Below are 18,115 nucleotides of genomic sequence, written 5' to 3' on the forward strand. Positions count from 1 at the left end.
TGAACACTGCATTACGGACGCTCAGCACATAATGTCGACAGCACTGTTGAAATAGTTAGACCTACTTCTTTTATAAAAAATAGCCTCTGATAATCTGATACACATTTGAATCATAAATTGTCAAATTCCAAGTATTTGTATATGAACATCCAATACAACTTTCACATTCCACACATAGGTTTGGCACATGGTGTTGATATTACACTGGTGCTGTGCCCGTTGATAACATGCCAGATCAGAAAGGGCAGAATGCTCGGCCTGTGGTGTGTTTTGCTTGCAGCTTTCTAAAACATGGCTCATATGAAGAACTTCACACTCAACACCCTACTTCCTTTGGATCCTCAGCAGTACACCTGCCATGACATTGAAGCTTCACACAGCCAAGTTACAGCTACTCGCGATCAGAAACACCAGTGAGACACACTCTGGTTCACGAGATAAAAACACCAGGGCCAGACTTTACTCTTAGGTAAGGAAGGCGAACTTGGGGGGCAACTAAAAGGGCCCTAAGCAGCTATAACTTTATTATGATGTTTAGATATGAAAATGATGTTACTATTTTAACTCATTGTACCTTGAATTAGCTTTTTACTAACTGTATACACTACAGTGTAAATGTAGTTCTACATTTACTTGACAGAGAAATGTTTTTGGTTATGTTGCAAATTCAGAATTAACTGTCAAAATATTACAATTAAAATAACATGCATTATAATTCATTAAAAATGTCCAGCACCATGTAAGAATTGAGAGCTCCACCTTGAACAGACGTTAAGTAAACCAAAGAACATTGTGCTGATAATGCCTCTCTTTCTCTTGAAGTAAACATTTGAATGCGTTTACTGTTCAGATGTCATAATTTTCTTTATTTTATTTTTTTGAAATCTTCTTCCAATACCAATGTTCCCATTTAGAGAAAGTAAAACAAGACAGTGTTAACCTGGGGCCCTCAAATCCCCGAATCCGGCCCTGAAAAACACACCCAGGTTGCTCGGCATCAGAAACATCAGTGGAATACACTTAATCAAAGTTATTTCCAAACAGGCTTAATAGTCGCTTGCTTTGACAAAACCAATGCTAGAGCTAGTTAGTTTGGCAACATTGAGCGAGTCCAAAGTCAAACAAAGCACTCCATGAGGTCCCCAGAAAAACACCCAACAAATATGAAGGAGATAAGATGAGCGTTTCTCAATTTATGTGAAGAACCCACAGACAGACAGACATTACTTGCTTTATAGTTTGATTAGATATATGTGATACACATGTAACAGAAGTATGTATATCAGACACAGAGTAAGAAACTCTATGAGATCTGTTTATTTAAAGTGGCCATAATAATATGAGATTACACATACAAAGCAGGCGGGACGTTCACATACGAATTCTTTAAACTACACCGAGATTTTTCTAGAGTTTATTTGGGTCAGACAAAATGGAAGTCAAGAAAAGGGTGCTTTCATAATGAATGCGCACATTTCAATACGTTCTGACTTCTAATTCAAAACTAATGCAAACTCCCTCTAAAAGATAGAGAGGGATACCAAAGTGGAGAGACGTCTTTTATTTCGCTTTTATAAATTAAACAATACTGTGTCAATATGTTGAATCCTTAGGTTTATCATAATTTACGAGGACAGTTTGCAAGAAACATAGGAAGCAGGTCATGTCCTTATATTTTCTAAAATGAGGTATACAGTTAAATAAAAAAATAAAAAATAAAATTCACAAGAAATCCAGTTACCGTAACATGTGGCATATGGTTTAAATAAAATGCAAAAATGTGAACATTTCAGATGATTTTGATTTGATTTTTGAATGTCTTTTTACGTCATTATATCATTTTGTAAATTTGATGTCATTTGTTTTTTTAAACTGATATGCGTCATTCATTGGTCAAATTTAATGTCAGAGTGAAAAATATGTATCTTTTAAATAGATTTAACATTCATATATATATAAGAGAGAGAGAGAGAGAGAGAGAGAGAGAGAGAGAGGAATGTATAGACCGCTTTTACCAACTGACTTTATTTCTGGTCTCATCATATGAAATATTATCATCTCTGGAGAAATAATAGAGAATAAGAGCTCTATGCATCAAATATGGACCCATTGGGCTTTCTGAGCTGACACCCACATTTTGTTATTCTGAAGTATTCTGAAATCATTGCTGACAGCATACACTCACCATTATTTACTGATTTCATATGAATTCCATTTTAGGAACATGAGAATAAACTGCTTGATTTTGACAAAACTGTAAAAAGCTTATGCAACTGCAAAACCCAGTTGCGTCATTTTATCTGCAGTAATAAAAGGCTCAGATTCATTATACACTGCAATTTAAAAGTTAATTTGCTGATCCAACCGCAAACTCAGATATTAGGACGCTTCCCTCTTTGAAAAAGTATGTTCAGCTTCAATATTAAAGCTTTAAGTGCTTAATTCTACGTAAGCCTTTCTCAACCAAACTTCTTAATGGAGAATTTCTGACAGACGAAACTTCTCTGATGCCCAGTTTGAAATCCAACCGTGTGACGTGCTGTGGTTCACTTCACAGACGGATCAGAAGAATAAAAGTTATTTTCTACGTCTCTTTCTGGATCACACCAAAGTACAACTAGAAATTATCTTTTTTTTAATATAGTGTGAGTTTTGGGAGTCTTAGAGAAGAAAAGCCCTGAACAGCTAGCTGAGATGCATTGTGTAAAAAATCATCTCCTGAAGGATTAGGTGCCCACCAAGTCAGGGTCAAAGGTCAAAAGACTTTGCACTGGTTGATGCCGAACATCCGTCGCCTGGCCCGTTTCCTGGTCTGGTGCACGGCCGTCCGCACTGCATACTCAAACACCTGTTGCACGCCGCGGTTACCCAAAGACGAGCACTCCAGGTAGCCTTTGGCGTGGACATCATGAGCCAGGCGTCTCCCCTCCGCCGCCGTGATGCAGCTGCCCCGGTGCGCCCCCGCCTCCCGCAGGTCCGTCTGCGTGGCCACGATCAGCACCGGCACCTTGGGCAGGTTCTCCCGCACCTCGGCCATCCACTTGTCCTGGATGCTCGCCAGGGAGTTTAGGTTGGCCACGGAGTAGCAGACGAGGACCACGTCGGCGTGCTGGTAGGACCTCGGGCGGATTTGACGGAAGTTGTCGTTGCCCGCCGTGTCCCACAGGCCCAGGCTGATCTGAACCCCGTCCATGTACACCTCCACCCCTGTGTTCTCGAACACCGTGGGCTTGTAGGTGTCCGGGAAGGTCTCTGAGGTGAAGCGGACCAGCAGCGCTGTCTTGCCCACGGCGCTGTCCCCGACCAGGACACACTTCACCGACATCTCCTCCATGGTGGTTCTCTGAAAGTCTTGCTCCCCTAGATGTCTATGGTCCTGTTGAAAGAGTCTCAGGGGTCACCTCTCTGGAGCTTGAGAGGCACAGGGTTCACCAGGTTGTCAACGCCGACCGATCACTCCTCTGTGTGTGTGCTCTGCTCCCGTGGTAGTTTACAAAGCAGGTAGGAACTCCATTCCTGGAGATTTCAGCCGTGACCTCACCTACAACGTCTCTCTTTACAGAGTCCTTAAACGTCTCTGATATGGAGTAGGTATTTACAGTTAGCTGCTGTCCAGCGGTGAGCTTCAATCGCATCTCACGTAATGTCTTCCGTCTCCAGGCCCCCTCGTCTCGTCTCGCTGGTTCAGGGTCTCTGCTGCGTGGTCTGGTTGCCGTCTTCCGGCCTTCATTATCACATCGAACCTCTCAGAGATGACGAGGGGAATCTACTGAGGAAGAGAGGACATGTCACCAATATGAAGTATCCGTCTCTCCAGACAGATTCTCCGCCGTGCAGCATGGCTCTTTATACGTTTTGCAAGACAAATAAGAAATATCTGTTGAGCAGTCAACTGATAGAGTACTGCATGTGGCAGATGCATCAATTGTTCTCTTTTTGTGACAGACATGTTTTATATTTACTAAAAAAAGGAAAACATTACATGTATAAGAAAGTACTGATTCAATACGGAAGTAACGATTTTGTGTTTGGGTGTGACCCAGAATTCATCCCGAAGAATTAAACAGGGGCTCATTAACAATCAATATGTCCATGTTTGCTGTATTATCAAGCTCATACAAATAAAACTTGTCTGTCTCCAGTTATGCTTATGAGTCTCCTTCAAAACCAGTCCACCATAAACATAAAAATATCTGATAGACGAAGAGGATATGTCTGTCTGTTACTTTTTAAAATAGTAATAATAGTAGCACATTTTGATGGTTTTTTTTATCTACAAAATCTGTTTTATTAATTTCTGTTGCATTAAATTAAGAGTTTGACAACTGTATAAAAAAGCAGCAGAAGTGATAAGTCATAACCTCAAAACCACCTGCCATGACACATAGATGGAAAGACCTCCATAACGTAAGCAGCACACGTCAATCTGTTTTTTTTTTCCCCCACAATTGAACTTTCTAAATGATCTCTAAAGAATAAATCACTCTCAGCCTAATGTTAAATAATAAAGAATAAAATAACAAATAAATAAAGTCATAAAACAAGGCTCAGACCCTCAGTGTAACTGTTCCAACTGTTAAACTCCTCGTTAAACTCCTCTTACTTCATGTAACATGCTTTTCTTTTAGTTTACATACAATAAAATATGACTTTACTCATTCAGAATGATGTTTTTGTTCTAATGAAGATCTCACTTGTTTATTTCAAAAGGTTTTATTGTTGAAATAAGTTCAGGGTTCTGCCCACATTATGGAGTTTTAATTAAATCTCCAAATAGAATAGAATAGACTACAATAGAATAGAATGGACTAGTAACGTCAGCAACACAGTGTTGTATCAGACAAAGAACAAGATAACTACCTTTCTTGTCAGTCTTCTTGATCTTCAACGGGCGGATGCCGGCTGCCGCCTTCAGGGCCCCGACAAAAAAAAACCAAAATAACGAAAAACCTTTAAACTCCAGAAACAGTTTGTTATCTATTATAATCTGCTAAACTGGATACCCTCAAACGCCATTTCTAAAGTCTGTATTAATTAGAACACAGAGAAATAGTTTGGCACCTGCCTGACAATGCCGAGGTTGGTTCAGCAGAGGAGGGAAGTGAGAAAGTACGACAGAGAAGAAAAGTCAAACACATCCGCTAGTTGAGAGTGAGGAGGTGGGTCTCGTGTTCTGCTTGCCTCCCCCTCAGCAGCTGTGTTGTTTTTTTTTTCTGTTGTGGATTTTTACCATTTTATCAGGCATTTCACACAGCAGCAGAGCTCGCAGGCGGTTAAGATAAAATCATTTAAATAATATCACCTCCATGATCACAGTGGTGATGTTGGTACACAAGAGAGAGCTCTGTAATCAAAAGAAAACCACCTCCAACTCAATCACCAAGAGAAAGCACTAATTACCTAACATTTAAACAAAAACTAAAGAGACAGCTTAAAGCAAACCAAACCTGCATCACAAGGTCCTTCCTTCCAGCTGCTGTCAGGCTGCACAACCAGCTCTGCTCCCAGCAGACCACATGACCACATGTGCAATTCAATACACTGTGCAATTATAGCTTTAATAGTTTTTTCTGTCTGTAAATATAATATTTCAGTTATTGTTGATTTTCTACTGTTTTTTTATTGCTTATTTATAATACTTGTTTTTTTATTTCATTTAAATTTTAATCTTGTCTTTCTCTTGCTATGTCTCGTGTGCACTTTACCCTATGCTGCTGTAAGCCTGCAAATTTCCCCGCTGCGGGACTAATAAAGGATTATCTTATCTTATCTTAAGTAATCATTCTACCTCATCTCTGGCACTGCCGTTACATACTCATTGATTTTACAAATCTGCTGCTTTTGTAATGTATTTGTGTTGTATTGTGCTGTACAGTGTTGTACTATAGTGTTTGCCGTTGAATAATATTGGAATAACCGGCCCAGGGTCTACAGACAAAAAATAGTGCTCTAGCTTACTCTGGCACATTCACATTGAGGTGGAAACTGAAATGTTGATTAATGTGCACTGGCCCTGGTAAATTAATGTATATATAAATACATAAATAAATAATTGGGAACCTGCAGCAACTTCGTTTTGTTTAGGGAGCTGCCTGCGAAATCTGAGAATTTGGCTCAAGTGATGTCACTTAAGTCAGCGTCGATTGGATCTGAAGAATACAAGTTTGAAAATCAGACAAAAATCTGTTGGTGTGGAGTTAGAAAACATGTGAGTTTAGCAGACCTAAATTAGCAGCTACTACCTTGACACAACTGCAACTCCGTCCATACTGTCTGCGTTCGAGTTGCATTGTGGTTAATGTAGGCACCAGGTTTTGACAAGGGTAAAGAATGCGTGGGGAAAAAAAGATTTGGTTCCTCTGTTGTGAAGAATTAGTTTTTTAACAATGCAATTGTTTTACATTTCTTGCTCCAAATAAATTGGTAGTCAATGGTCATGCTAACAAATAACTTTACGTTTTAATTTACAAGTGAATAGCTGATTATCTGCTACCATCTAAATGAGTAAAAATCAGGCTGTGACATAAACACAACACACATTCTTTTTGTTTTAAAATGTGCACTAATTCATGTTTTTACCCTCCTCTACCTCCCGGAAACACGGATTTCATCATCTCTATAGCTAAAGTTTTTCCCAGGGGTTCCAAAACCTCATTAGTTTAGTAAAAAAAAATCTGTTTAAGGGATTATCTATTTTTGTCCCATTGAGAGATCTTTAAATCTGGCTTTATACTACTGTATAAATGTTGGGGAACCTATGAAACAATAGTTGTTATTTGTCGTACACAATCTCTTCGTATTTAATGAAAAAACATCATTGTAAATCAGCATCACCTCCACTTTAAAAAGGGCACAATATACGTGATATCACTGACAAACTGGTAGATGCTTTGAGACAGACTAATATAAAATGACTAAAATTGGTTTCCCATGTTTTGTTTAAGCAGCTGTAACACAGGGTTATGTTTTCCTCTATGACACATATCCATTGACTTAAACATACATACATACATACATACATACATACACACACACAAGTCTTAAACTGTAAACAAATAGTAGTTTATTTCACAATACAATATTTTCTGTAAAACCTTTGAACAAATTAATAAAAAAATACAATTTGCGTTCAATAACATTATGTACAGTCAGTAAAATTTGTCAACATTGTCGTTGCAGCTTTATGAAAAATATCACACAGAAACTATTTTGAACCTACAAACATAGTGTAGCACCCTGAGAAATACAACCATTAAAGGATTTGGCACAGTGGGTTAAAAAAAAGCTACCAGGAACAGTCTGGAAACAATCGACTGGCCACCAAAGAGAAAACCTAACAATGTGGAATCTTTACCTGAGTTTGAATATAAATATATTGGTAGCCAAGCTTGGCCTTAAGTAAATGAACAGAGGCAGCATATTGCTGAGGCAGCTGCTAAGACAAAAGAGGCCGACCGCTGCAGAACTCACAGAGCAGTGTGTTCAGCCTATTTATTCACTTTTTGATCATCTGAAGAGTCGCCCTGTAGCCCTACAACCAAGAGAGAAAAAAACTCTCCTCCTACTCTGCATTTGGTTTCGTGATAACTTGTATTAAATGTAAAATTGCCATCGTATAAAAGGCTTAAATATGGGCCCTAATAAATGGATGCCTTATCACTTTAATCCCTAGAGAGCAACCTCGAAATAAACAGTACGCAATAATGATCCATTCAAAGTTTCCTAAAATCATCACATTATGTCTCAAACATGACTCCCCGTCGGTGAATGTAAGAAAGATTAAAGAACGTCTTGTTTCAACACTCAACACAGGGTTTTCCTTATCATAGTCTTTAAAAGGCATAAAGATAACTGTAAAGAAAAACAGTTCACGCTATAAAATCTTTTTACATTTAAAATGTACATACATTATACCTTTACAGCTGCATAAAAATACCTTATTTGGAACTAAATTATGATTATGATTTTAACTAAAATGCACCTAAATTTTAAAGATAAGATAATGGAGAAAAAAGAGAGACGGGATGAGTGTGTACCATATGTGGCAGAGAGAGATAGTGTGTGATTGTGTAGTGAGTGAGTGTGTGTGTGTGTGTGTGTGTGTGTGTGTGTGTGTGTGTGTGTCTGTGTGTGTGTGTGTGTGTGTGTGTGTGTGTGTGTGTGTGTGTGTGTGTGTGTGTGTGTGTGTGAGTGTGTGAGAGTGTGTTGTCCTCCATAGCAGCTTTTGCTTGAATCCAGTAAACCAGGTTCTTCTCACTTCAAAGAGACCAACACGAGACCTGGCTTTGGCTCAGTGAACCTGAGAGATGAAGAGATAGGAGACGATGAACATGTTGTGAACATGTTGTGCGCGTGTGTGTGTGTGTGTGTGTGTGCATACCTGTAGTGTTTGTTGGTGAGGTAGTCTATAACGGCAGGGCGGATGCGGGCCACGCCCCCCTGGCTGTGGTTCCCTCTTCCTGTGATGACAGAGAGCTGAGGTCGACACAGACCCTGCTCACAATCTACACAGGAACCGGCCGGAGACGAACAAAACACAAACGCAGAATTCAGTTAAGTTATCTTGTTAGATGATCTGATCCCTAACATGATTTAGATGTGCACCACTCAACTGTGTCGGTGTGTAACAGAACCAACCCAATACCTGCAATCGGCTCTGAATCAATTCTGGACCCAACCTGTTTGAGCAAGACTCACAGTTGGACCCCTTACCCATAACCCAACAGGATTTTCTGATGCCCCGTATGAGTGATTGGCATTTTTTGCACAGCTCGGCCCCTGCCAAATTCTAAATAAGCGAGTACTCCAGAGGGCAACCCCTAGTTATAAAAAGGAAAGCCTATGTAAAAGTGTTTTAGACGTGCATTTTCTCTGCTGACCATCAGGGGGCGACCTCTCTGGTTGCAAGTATAGAAGTCTATGAGAAAATGACTCTACTTCTCACTTGATTTATTCCCTTATTATATACAGTCTATGGTGTACACACACAAACACACACTTGCACCCATACAGTTTGTGTGTTGCCTGTCCCCAAATAGAGTCTGCATCTGGCAGTCTGTTTGTTCATGCATAGCTCGTGGAACATCCAAAAAATGGAATATTTTCTTATTTGGTGTAATAACAATTCTTTACGCTCATTTTTGTATTTCGTCAGCCAATCATCGGGCTCAACCAACAATGAGGAAATGAGGCGTCAACAAAACACAAGGGTGGGCTGTATTTTGTTGCTTAAGTTCAGGCCAGAGCCTTAACTATCCTGAGTTTGGCGTTTAGTAAAACAGCTGATAGTAAACAAAAACACAGAAATTGTAATTGTTATTGTAGAATAATGAACCTGTTTTCATATTTTTGAGCCTACTTGTTCCCGCTAATGTGAGACACTGATCTAGAATGTAGATTTGTTATCATTCATCCTCCCCCTCTACTATCACAGAGTGTATACAGTACAGCGTATTGCTAATCACCTGTGGTTTTGTCCTGTAAGACCTGGGCCAGATGCTGCAAGGCCTCGTTTACATGCAGCCCATGGAGGTCCAGGATGTTGTTAGGCAGAAGTGATGAGTTGACCCGCTCAAAGATCTGGATTGCTGCGCGGTGATTTGCCTCACGCATCCGCTGGCCATGTAATTGTCCCTACAAAAAAGCAAATTCAAATTCATTCATTGTGAGCGCAAATTCATTTATTAATAAAAGAAGAGCTAAACCTTCAAAATAAAACAAATACGAGGAAAGCTCAGTGATTAAGTTTGGAGCATATACAGTATATTTCCCCCATGTCCCATAAAGACATTCAGCTTCTTACCTGTTGTGCGTAAAATGAGGCCACTTGTTTGCGTCCTTGCTTGTGGGCCTCAGCAGCCTTGGAGAAACACTCGAGCTGTCGGCCCCTTTGTTGTGTGGCCTCGGCCCTGAAGTCCACATACTCTGGGTCCTCTGTATCCTGATAGTCGAGTACGGCTGACTCCAGGGGCTTCTGCCTCTGAGAAAAAAAAAGAAGAAGAAAAGAAGGGGAAAGTGAAAATAAATTCCCGGCCAAGTAGCTTCCTAGCAACGTAGTCTGCTAATCATTGTTTCACTTGATTTTATTTCCTAAAATTTGGACGGCAGCCGCTGCAAAATGTATATAGAGGAAAAACTGAACTATGACATATGGCAGTACAATATATGATGGATACATTCTTGAAAACATTGTTTTAGGGGCATTCTTTTGTGATGTTGTGAAGATAAATTCTTGCTATATATATATATATATATATATATATATATATATATATCACATATATCAAACACATCGTTATTCCAAACACAGCAACTAAAGGTGACAAATAAATGCTGTGGTGAGGAAATTAAATAAAGATGCAGAGGTCACAAGATAGACATCATACACAAGACTACACAGTATGTGTTACACATACATTCTCTCTCTCCCTGCTGGCTGCTCTGAGGTGGTCGGAGCGAGGGGCCTCTGGGGCGACCACTGTCTTGACGGGCTCCTCCTCCAGTAGAGAGCGGAGAAACAGCTCCGTCTGGCTCAGGCTGTAGCTATGTAAATAAAAAACACGTATGCAAGTCAGTTAGGAGTATGGACCGGTGCTTCAACTCATCAGATACATATGTTTTTCTCGTATAGGGGGGGAAAAAAAGAAAGCATGTTTGTATTATAATTTTTAAGATGGTGCCTCTGTCAACCAAATCCAATGAATACAGTTTTCTCACTTGTGGTCTCTGAAGATGTCCTGAAGGAAATGCCTGTCAATGCCAGGGAAGAGGGAGAACAGCTGTTTTTCCTTCAATAGGGCGGCTCCATCACGCCGGTCCAGGTCTGCACGACTTTGTCTGGTCTGAGAGACAGGAGGGTTGGAAAGGGGGGGGGTCAGGATGTGTGGTGCTCAGAGAGGAACAAACCAGGATAAGTATGGATAGGCGTGTTCCTGTTACTTTTTCCACGTTCTCCTGCAAAGCCTGCTCCTCTTTGATGATATCTCTGAGAGACACGTGGGGGCGTGACACGTTCCAGTGGTCCATGTACAGCATCTGTGTCTGGTCTCGTGATCCAGCTCTGGCCGACTGTGACTCCCCCCAGTGGGCCGAACCTACACATTCAGAAGGGTTGTGAAAGGAAAATTAGGAATGTGTTATATATTTTTTAATGATAGTGTAGCAATATGTCTGCGACTAGTATCAGTTTAAAAAAAAAAAAAAAAAAAAGTCCCGTTTTAAAACCGATTTAAGATGTTCTTTAAATTCCCTCAAATCCCTGTGTGTATCGAACAACCTCCTCTTCTGCTCCTGTAACGCTAGATGTCGCTGCCTATTGCCTTCTAAGCTCAGACAAGTGAACTCTTGGCCTGTCACATGATCCGGCCAATATCACAACATGGTGTCTCACAAACTGGAACTGCGCTATGTGATCCCGACTCGTTGACACATGATGGATGTAGCAGTGTAGTGCCCAGGTTTTACGAAGAGGTGGAGAAACGTGTCAAAACATCGCTCCCCCCTACAGGCAGTAACATCTTGGAGTAACTGAATACTGCACAATAAGAAAATAATACAGTATGCATTTCATTTCCAATTTATTTATGCCAAGTGCATTTCAGTAAAAAAAAAAAAAAACAGTTCAGTGACACAAAAATAATTACAGTATGCACTTTATTTTCATAGAAATAAAAAGTATTGAGTATTGCATTATGTATTGTACCATACTGTATCATAACGTAGTGCATTGTCGTGACCCATGTATGACAATAAGTATTGTATTCCGATACACAGCCTTGGAAAAATGTTGTTCTTTGATCGCTTGGGACAATACCAGGTAACACTGTTACATAGGAAAAATGCAGCAGACATCTTGGTAGGCTTTGGAATTCAGAGTGAAACAACACAACAAATATTGATGAAGCAGATTCTGGGTTAAACAACTGAACCGAGAAAACAATCTGTGCTTTTTACATGCACGTTTTTCAGTGCGTATATGTGAGCGAATGCAACACAGTGTTTGACATGCTGAGCAAAGGTATGCTGCCATTACACACTGATCCTTTAAAATCCACGGAGCATCATTTAATGGTAGCATTTATGGGAGATCTATGGGCAGAAATGAAATGAATGAATAAGTATGTTTTTTTTGGGTTATAATCACCTGACAACAGGAATCGTTGCATCTTTGCTATCTTAGAAAGAGCCATCTATACATGTATCTCTTTACGGAGCCGAACACCATGTTGCTAAAATATCAAAGAACGGACAGAAAACCACACACAGTGGTTTTCACATTGACCTCTGTGGCTGTGTGTGTGTGTGTGTGTGTGTGTGTGTGTGTGTGTGTGTGTGTGTGTGTGTGTGTGTGTGTGTGTGTGTGTGTGTGTGTGTGTACTTACTTTCTTGAAGCAAGTGAAAGGAAAGAGTTGCTTGTCTCTGCTTTTCCTGTAAAACAGCATTCACAGTCAAGACTCACTCACAGTAAATCCTGGTAGTATCATAAACATACTGATTCCAGTCGCTTTGAAGAGCTCACCTGAATGGTTTCCTTCCACTTCTGGTGGAGCAGTTTGGCCAGGTTCAGGTCCATCTGCACTGCATATTCATCAGCGGAGCATGCACCTGAATATTGTGAACCGGAGAGGTTCATTTTAGACTTTACAACAGCTTCGAGGCCTGCGAAGTCATCAGATTATTAAATGCGAGTTATAAGTGTGGTACCAGTGTGTTGGTTACCTGGGTCTGCACCGACGGGACCGAACAGTTCAATTAGCTGCATCGCCACTTCAGTGGGTAGTTTCAGCTCCACGCTCTGAATGTCCAGGTGTCTGCTCCTTCTCTCCTCCGCGTGCCTCCTCCCGGCCCTCTTCTCCTCTTCCTCCACCTCCTTCTGGTCTCTCTCCATCTCCTCCAGCTCGGCCTGAAGCAGCCTGTTGACCTCGTCCATGCTGGCGATCTCCTGCTCCATCTCAACTCTGGACTCCTCAATTAACGCTCTGTCGTCTAATCCTCCAGCCCAAGACGCGCCTTCTTGGGGAGCTTCTGATGCCGCTTTGCTTTCGCCACGTCTCTCTCCTTCGTCTGCTGCACGAGGCACACTCGGATCCCCTTTAGATGTTTTTGTATCAGGATGATCTTTGTTTCTAACTGGAGCAGCTGCACCTCCAAAACTTTGGGCATCGGTATTATAGGCGCTGTCATCTGACTCACTAACTGCAGACTGCTGAGTCACCTCCTCAAACCCAGTTGGCTCTTCTTGTATATTAGGATGCAAAATGGTCACTTCAGTTTCTCCTAAAGCTCCACCCCGACTGGATGTCTTCTGCTCTGCTCCAGCCCCAGCACCATCCTCCTCCTCCTCCTCCACATCATCCTCTCTGAAGAACCTCTCTCCGGAGTCCAGCAGCAGGTTGGTCGTCCACTCGAGGTCCTGGTGGCATTTGTCGTACAGGTCCTCCAGAGTGTCAAAACTGACCAGTTTGAAGTGGCGGCTGAGGATGCGTAGGCTCTCCAGACGGTCTTGAGTTGCCCCGAGCTCCTTCTCCTCCACCTGCGTGCCCTTCTCGTGCGCCACATGGTAAGGCACCTCTCTTTGGGTGGACGGGTGCACGGCAACCGCGGCTGAGACGGCAGAGGACAGCTCCGGCACAAAGCGAGAGGACTCGCCGGACAGCACTGCAACGCTTCCGCCGGCTTGGCCACACGCGGAGGCGGCGACGACGACTGCATCGTTGCCTCGACGATTCAGACGCCAGAGAAGAGCAAAGTCTAGAGGATCCGTCTGGCTGTGGCTGCCCGTGACTGCTGGGAGAATCGTTGAAGGAGGCAGCGGCTGTGCGTCAGATTTGGACAGGTCAAAGTCTGGCTTTAGGCTAGAGACAGGTTCCACGTCTGTGGTAGTGCTATTCAGAATGCTATTCACACTTTGGGCTGCGCTGTCGGGACATTCGGGAGTACTCTGTGAAGAAGCGGGGCAGTTTTGAGTGAAGGTGAGCGCCAGTTTGCACTGTTTCCCCAATCTACGACCCTGACGCTGCTTTCTCTCCTGACTGCCACCACTGAAGGCACTGCTGTCTGCCTCCACAGAGCCCTCCCACGCGGGACTCTGGCTCGCCTCGCTAATACCACTCCCGTCGGCATCAGCTTTAGTCTCTCTGCCATCCTCTGTCCTGTCCGTATCAGTGTGACCATCGGCTGGCCCTGCACCAACATCACAGACAATATTGTGGGTCCCCACTGCATCATGGCATACATTTGCCTCCAGAGTTTCGGAGATGACTATGGAATCAGCAGTAAGAGCTGGGATGGGATTTGTTTGGTCAGTTGATTTCAAATCCACAGATTCACTGACAATCTCTAACACACTATCCTTCCCTCCTGTGGTGCGGCTGGCTTCATATCCGGCTTCAAGTCCCTCCCAACCGTCAATTCTCGATTCCCTTAACTTACAAGAGTCAGCCGCCTTCCAGTCCAACACACAGTCAGGTAACTCACCTATGCTGCTGTTAACTGCCGCCTCTTCTTCTTTCTCCACTTCCTCTCCAAATCTCTGGGAAAGTGAGGACAAACGGGGAGAGCCCATTTGAGTTTTGGCCGCGCCCGTCTGAATGAGATCAAGAAGCTTCTGAAACTCCGTCATGTCAGGTTCCGGCTGCACCTTCGCTTTATTTTTGTCAGTATCTGGAGGCACACCTTCATCTTCCTTCCTGTTTTCATCTCTATGCCCATCTCTTCTCCACGCCCGTCGCTGCTCGAGGGACTCTCCGCATGGCCAATCACCTGCAAAATCAAACAGCTGAGGCCTTCCCTTCTCTCCCCCATCCCTCGCCGTCTCACTCCCTTTTGCCGCCTTCGCCTCGCTGTCTGATTGGTTAGTGTCTTTCACCAGATCTGCGGGCTCCGACCTGTCGAAACCAGACCTCCTGCTCGGTCTCTCTCTCCTCGCTCTTTGCGCAATGGATTCAGAGAAAGCCACGGGCAACTCATCCCTGCGAGGATCTTCGGTCATCACTGATTCCACAATACAGTCTGGGATTCTCTGATCTCCTATTACACGATTCAGCTCTAATTGGGCATCTAACTCAGAATCTAATTCCCCCAAATCTATGTCACCGATGTCGTCAAACATTTCTGGGGTCTCCGTAAGAGTTCCGGTAGGTTGGAAATTGAGGGACTCTGTGGATTTGTGGGTGCCGTCTTCCAGCATTCCCACTTCACCAGATCGACCAATAGATGACACGTCTGGGAGGGAGGAGTGCAGCTGAGGGCGGGAGTTCTTACATCTCTCAGCCAATCCAGGTGGCCCAACAAGGTCAGGACAGGGTGTTTTAGAAGTCACAGGCCTGTAAAATAAAATAGAGATATGAATTGTAAAATAGTTTTTCAATAGTTTTTATTTTAGCCAGGTAATATTTGACCTTCTGCGCATTTAGAATAAAACCAAAAATATATAATTTTTAACATTTCTAAAAACAGTTTATCACTTTAGCCAAGAGTGATGGAGAGAAATGTGTTTTTTTTCTACAATTTTGAAAAACAGGTAACTTTCTAAGACAAGTAAATTCTTGCAGTGAAAAGACAAATAATGATACTATTTGCTTAAAGAACTCCATTAGTTCTCAGTAATGATTGAAATGTCGTGCCTGTCGGTCGAATATGTCTACTACATTAGTTCCTAACCTCGCAGAGTTCATTTCATCAACATATCAATACGTGTTGTGGTGTATTCAACGTTGACAATGTCTTTAAATGTCACATACAGAAAGTGATCCAAGGAGCACATCTACTTTTGAAGCCACGAGTTCGGCATTCAGGCAGTAGCCATCTTTTCTTTTCTTTTTTTGCAACCAGAAGTGACACAAGACGGTGGAGCTTAGAACAACCGAATTCTGATTAAGACGTTCGGAAGGTAAAACTCACTGCGAGCTTCTGTTCTCCAGAAGGAGGTGCTGTTTCATCTCCGGCATCTGTGAACCCATGATGGACTGGACCGTGACGAAGCGCTCGTAATAATCGAGCATGCGTCGGATTTTTTCCACGGGCACATTGTGTTTGGTACGTCTGAGTATGCATATAGAGACAAACACAAACAAAACAGAAACGAGACACACAAAATATAAAATAGTCTCCAACAGCTCTTCATGTGCAAAAAATAAATAATTCAGTTGACATTCTACATTAAAAACAGATGCTACTATGATTTCTCTCTCTCTCTCTCACCTCTCCAGTTCTCTGGGCTTGTTCCTCCACCAAGTGTCCGGCTCTCGGAACAGCACCTTGTATCCATGTTTCAGTGCCTAGAAGAGTTCATAACAATGTCATGTGAACGATGTACATAAATATATCGCACATATATTTGTTTAGAAACGAAAAATGCTTCTGCCAGTGTTAATACATAAAGAGGTAATTCAGTGTAACTGAACAGCTGAAGTCAGTCTGGAAGCGGCCTAACACATTGACAGTGTCATGTATTACAGGGGTTTAACTGAGTTCCTCTCCAGAGTATAATACTACAGCTGAATCCGTTTGCCACGCAACATCTGAGTTTCCATGCTTCACGTATACGGAGCAAGCTGACTGACCTGAGCCACGTATGGTTTCATCTCCCAGCCCTGCATGTTGGTATTGTCAATGATGATGGGGTTAGCGGCCCTTGCAAACGCCTCCTTGGCTATGGAATAAAGTTAACAAAAGACAAAACTTCAGCACTTAAAGGGGAAACAATGGCAATCAATTACACTGATGGAAAAATCTGCTGCTGCATCACTTCTTATCAGAACTGTGTGTGTGTGTTGCTTACCTTGTTTGTGGTTCCACTCATGGGCCTCCCCCAGAGCAGTGGGGTCATACTGATAAACTCCATGGCGAATAAAATAATCATCTGTGCTCAGTCTAACTCCACCTGGGTTGTGCTCTAAGAAGGCTCTGCGCACACACACACACACACACACACACACACACACACACACACACACACACACACACACACACACACACACACACACACACACACACACACACACACACACACACACACACACACACACACAGACACACACACACACACACACACACGTTGAACTATTAATACTGGTTACTGTGCTACATGAACCTGCTGGCAAGTAGATGATTAAAACAAAATGAAAGAGTCTTTTCATAATACAACAACCAAAATACTCAAATTGCTTATTTACTTAAGATTTCATTAAACTTACTTTTTTGTCTTTTTACAAAATGTACCAAAACACTGTCAATGAGGAAGATCCTATCTCTTTTAACACACACAAGCAAACTTTATAAAACTTTTCAAAACACAACTTACAAAGTATTTTACAGGAAGAAGTAAATGTTATGAAATCAACTAAAAGGCAAAGAAAAAAAGGTGTGCACTCTTTCTGCCTCTCTGAGACTCTCCAGGTGTCAAGTTATGAAACGTTATAACCTTTAGTTTTCAGCCTCAACCTTGTCCCTGCTGTAAATACCTGAGGCCCCTCTCATTGCTAAGAGGTGCCTCACCATCTAATACCTTGTAGGTCAAAAGTAAAATGTCTAAATCACTCCAAAAAGCTAAATCCTCAGGCCATCAAAACAAGAGTGAACCTGTTTTTTACTACATGTAAAAAGGTGCGTCTGTGATTTATTTTCTTTTTAGAAACAAAACTTTAGGTTATCAATAAATGTAAATTAACGGTTGATTCTTATTACACTGGCAAGTATCCCAACATTCTCACCTTGCCAAGGTTGACTTGCCAGATCCTGGAGCACCGCGTAGCAGCACGAGGACGTTCCCTTCCAAACGAAGCCTGCTGTGCTGGGCGGGTGGATGTGGGACGGCAGTCATGGCCCAGGACTTTGGAATAGTAGCAGCGGGTCTGAGAGGCGCTCGGCTGACAGGGCCCTGACTGTGCCAGGGAGAGGCGTGCCTGGGTTGGCAGGACCAGACGGACGGGGCATGAGCCACGGGGGTAATGAAGGTCGGCCCCTGGTTTCCGTGGACGCCGGGAGAAAACACCGGTGCCTGCACGTTCCAGGTTGAAGGCATGCAGCCAACCAGCTCCTGATTCAAAGTGTTCACCTTGGATCTCGCTCCGCCAACTATTGCTTCAGAGGGCACGACCCCAGTCTTGTTTGAGAA

General features: G+C 42.5%; 2 protein-coding genes across 4 annotated transcripts in view; both read right to left on the reverse strand.

The window, feature by feature from the left end:
* Positions 1–880: 880 nt before the first annotated feature.
* Positions 881–5,084, reverse strand: rhoh (ras homolog family member H). 2 transcript variants are annotated; one of them, XM_054604640.1, is made up of 2 exons: positions 4,861–5,084; positions 881–3,766 (listed from the first exon to the last, which is right to left on the reverse strand). In XM_054604640.1, the coding sequence occupies exon 2, from the start codon at positions 3,332–3,334 to the stop codon at positions 2,756–2,758; it is 579 nt and encodes a 192-aa protein (XP_054460615.1). In that variant the 5' UTR covers positions 3,335–3,766; positions 4,861–5,084; the 3' UTR covers positions 881–2,755. The 2 variants fall into 2 exon arrangements, with proteins under 2 accessions (XP_054460615.1, XP_054460614.1); XM_054604639.1 differs by having other exon boundaries at positions 881–3,769.
* Positions 5,085–7,091: 2,007 nt separating this feature from the next.
* Positions 7,092–18,115, reverse strand: part of n4bp2 (NEDD4 binding protein 2) — a 13,372-nt gene continuing 2,348 nt past the window's right edge. Inside the window, exons 2-16 of one of the 2 annotated variants that reach the window (XM_054604816.1) lie at positions 17,712–18,115; positions 16,781–16,905; positions 16,563–16,651; positions 16,201–16,277; positions 15,901–16,041; positions 12,718–15,323; positions 12,518–12,603; positions 12,381–12,426; positions 10,939–11,093; positions 10,717–10,841; positions 10,416–10,542; positions 9,803–9,979; positions 9,465–9,633; positions 8,381–8,504; positions 7,092–8,299 (exon numbers count right to left, since the gene is read on the reverse strand). The exon at positions 17,712–18,115 is cut by the window's right edge and continues 611 nt beyond it. In XM_054604816.1, the coding sequence (XP_054460791.1) occupies positions 8,254–8,299; positions 8,381–8,504; positions 9,465–9,633; positions 9,803–9,979; positions 10,416–10,542; positions 10,717–10,841; positions 10,939–11,093; positions 12,381–12,426; positions 12,518–12,603; positions 12,718–15,323; positions 15,901–16,041; positions 16,201–16,277; positions 16,563–16,651; positions 16,781–16,905; positions 17,712–18,115 (4,497 nt within the window). In that variant the 3' untranslated portion in view covers positions 7,092–8,253. Of the gene's footprint in view, positions 8,300–8,380; positions 8,505–9,464; positions 9,634–9,802; positions 9,980–10,415; positions 10,543–10,716; positions 10,842–10,938; positions 11,094–11,712; positions 12,088–12,380; positions 12,427–12,517; positions 12,604–12,717; positions 15,324–15,900; positions 16,042–16,200; positions 16,278–16,562; positions 16,652–16,780; positions 16,906–17,711 lie in introns of those variants that run through there. The other variant, XM_054604817.1, reaches the window with a different exon arrangement.

The sequence above is a fragment of the Anoplopoma fimbria genome, chromosome 9 (assembly GCF_027596085.1).
Source record: "Anoplopoma fimbria isolate UVic2021 breed Golden Eagle Sablefish chromosome 9, Afim_UVic_2022, whole genome shotgun sequence".
Taxonomy (NCBI): Eukaryota; Metazoa; Chordata; class Actinopteri; order Perciformes; family Anoplopomatidae; genus Anoplopoma; species Anoplopoma fimbria.

Coding starts and splice junctions, on each gene's coding strand:
- rhoh (XM_054604640.1), bottom strand. CDS start 3,334: ATGGAGGAGATGTCGGTGAAGTGTGTCCTGGTCGGGGACAGCGCCGTG.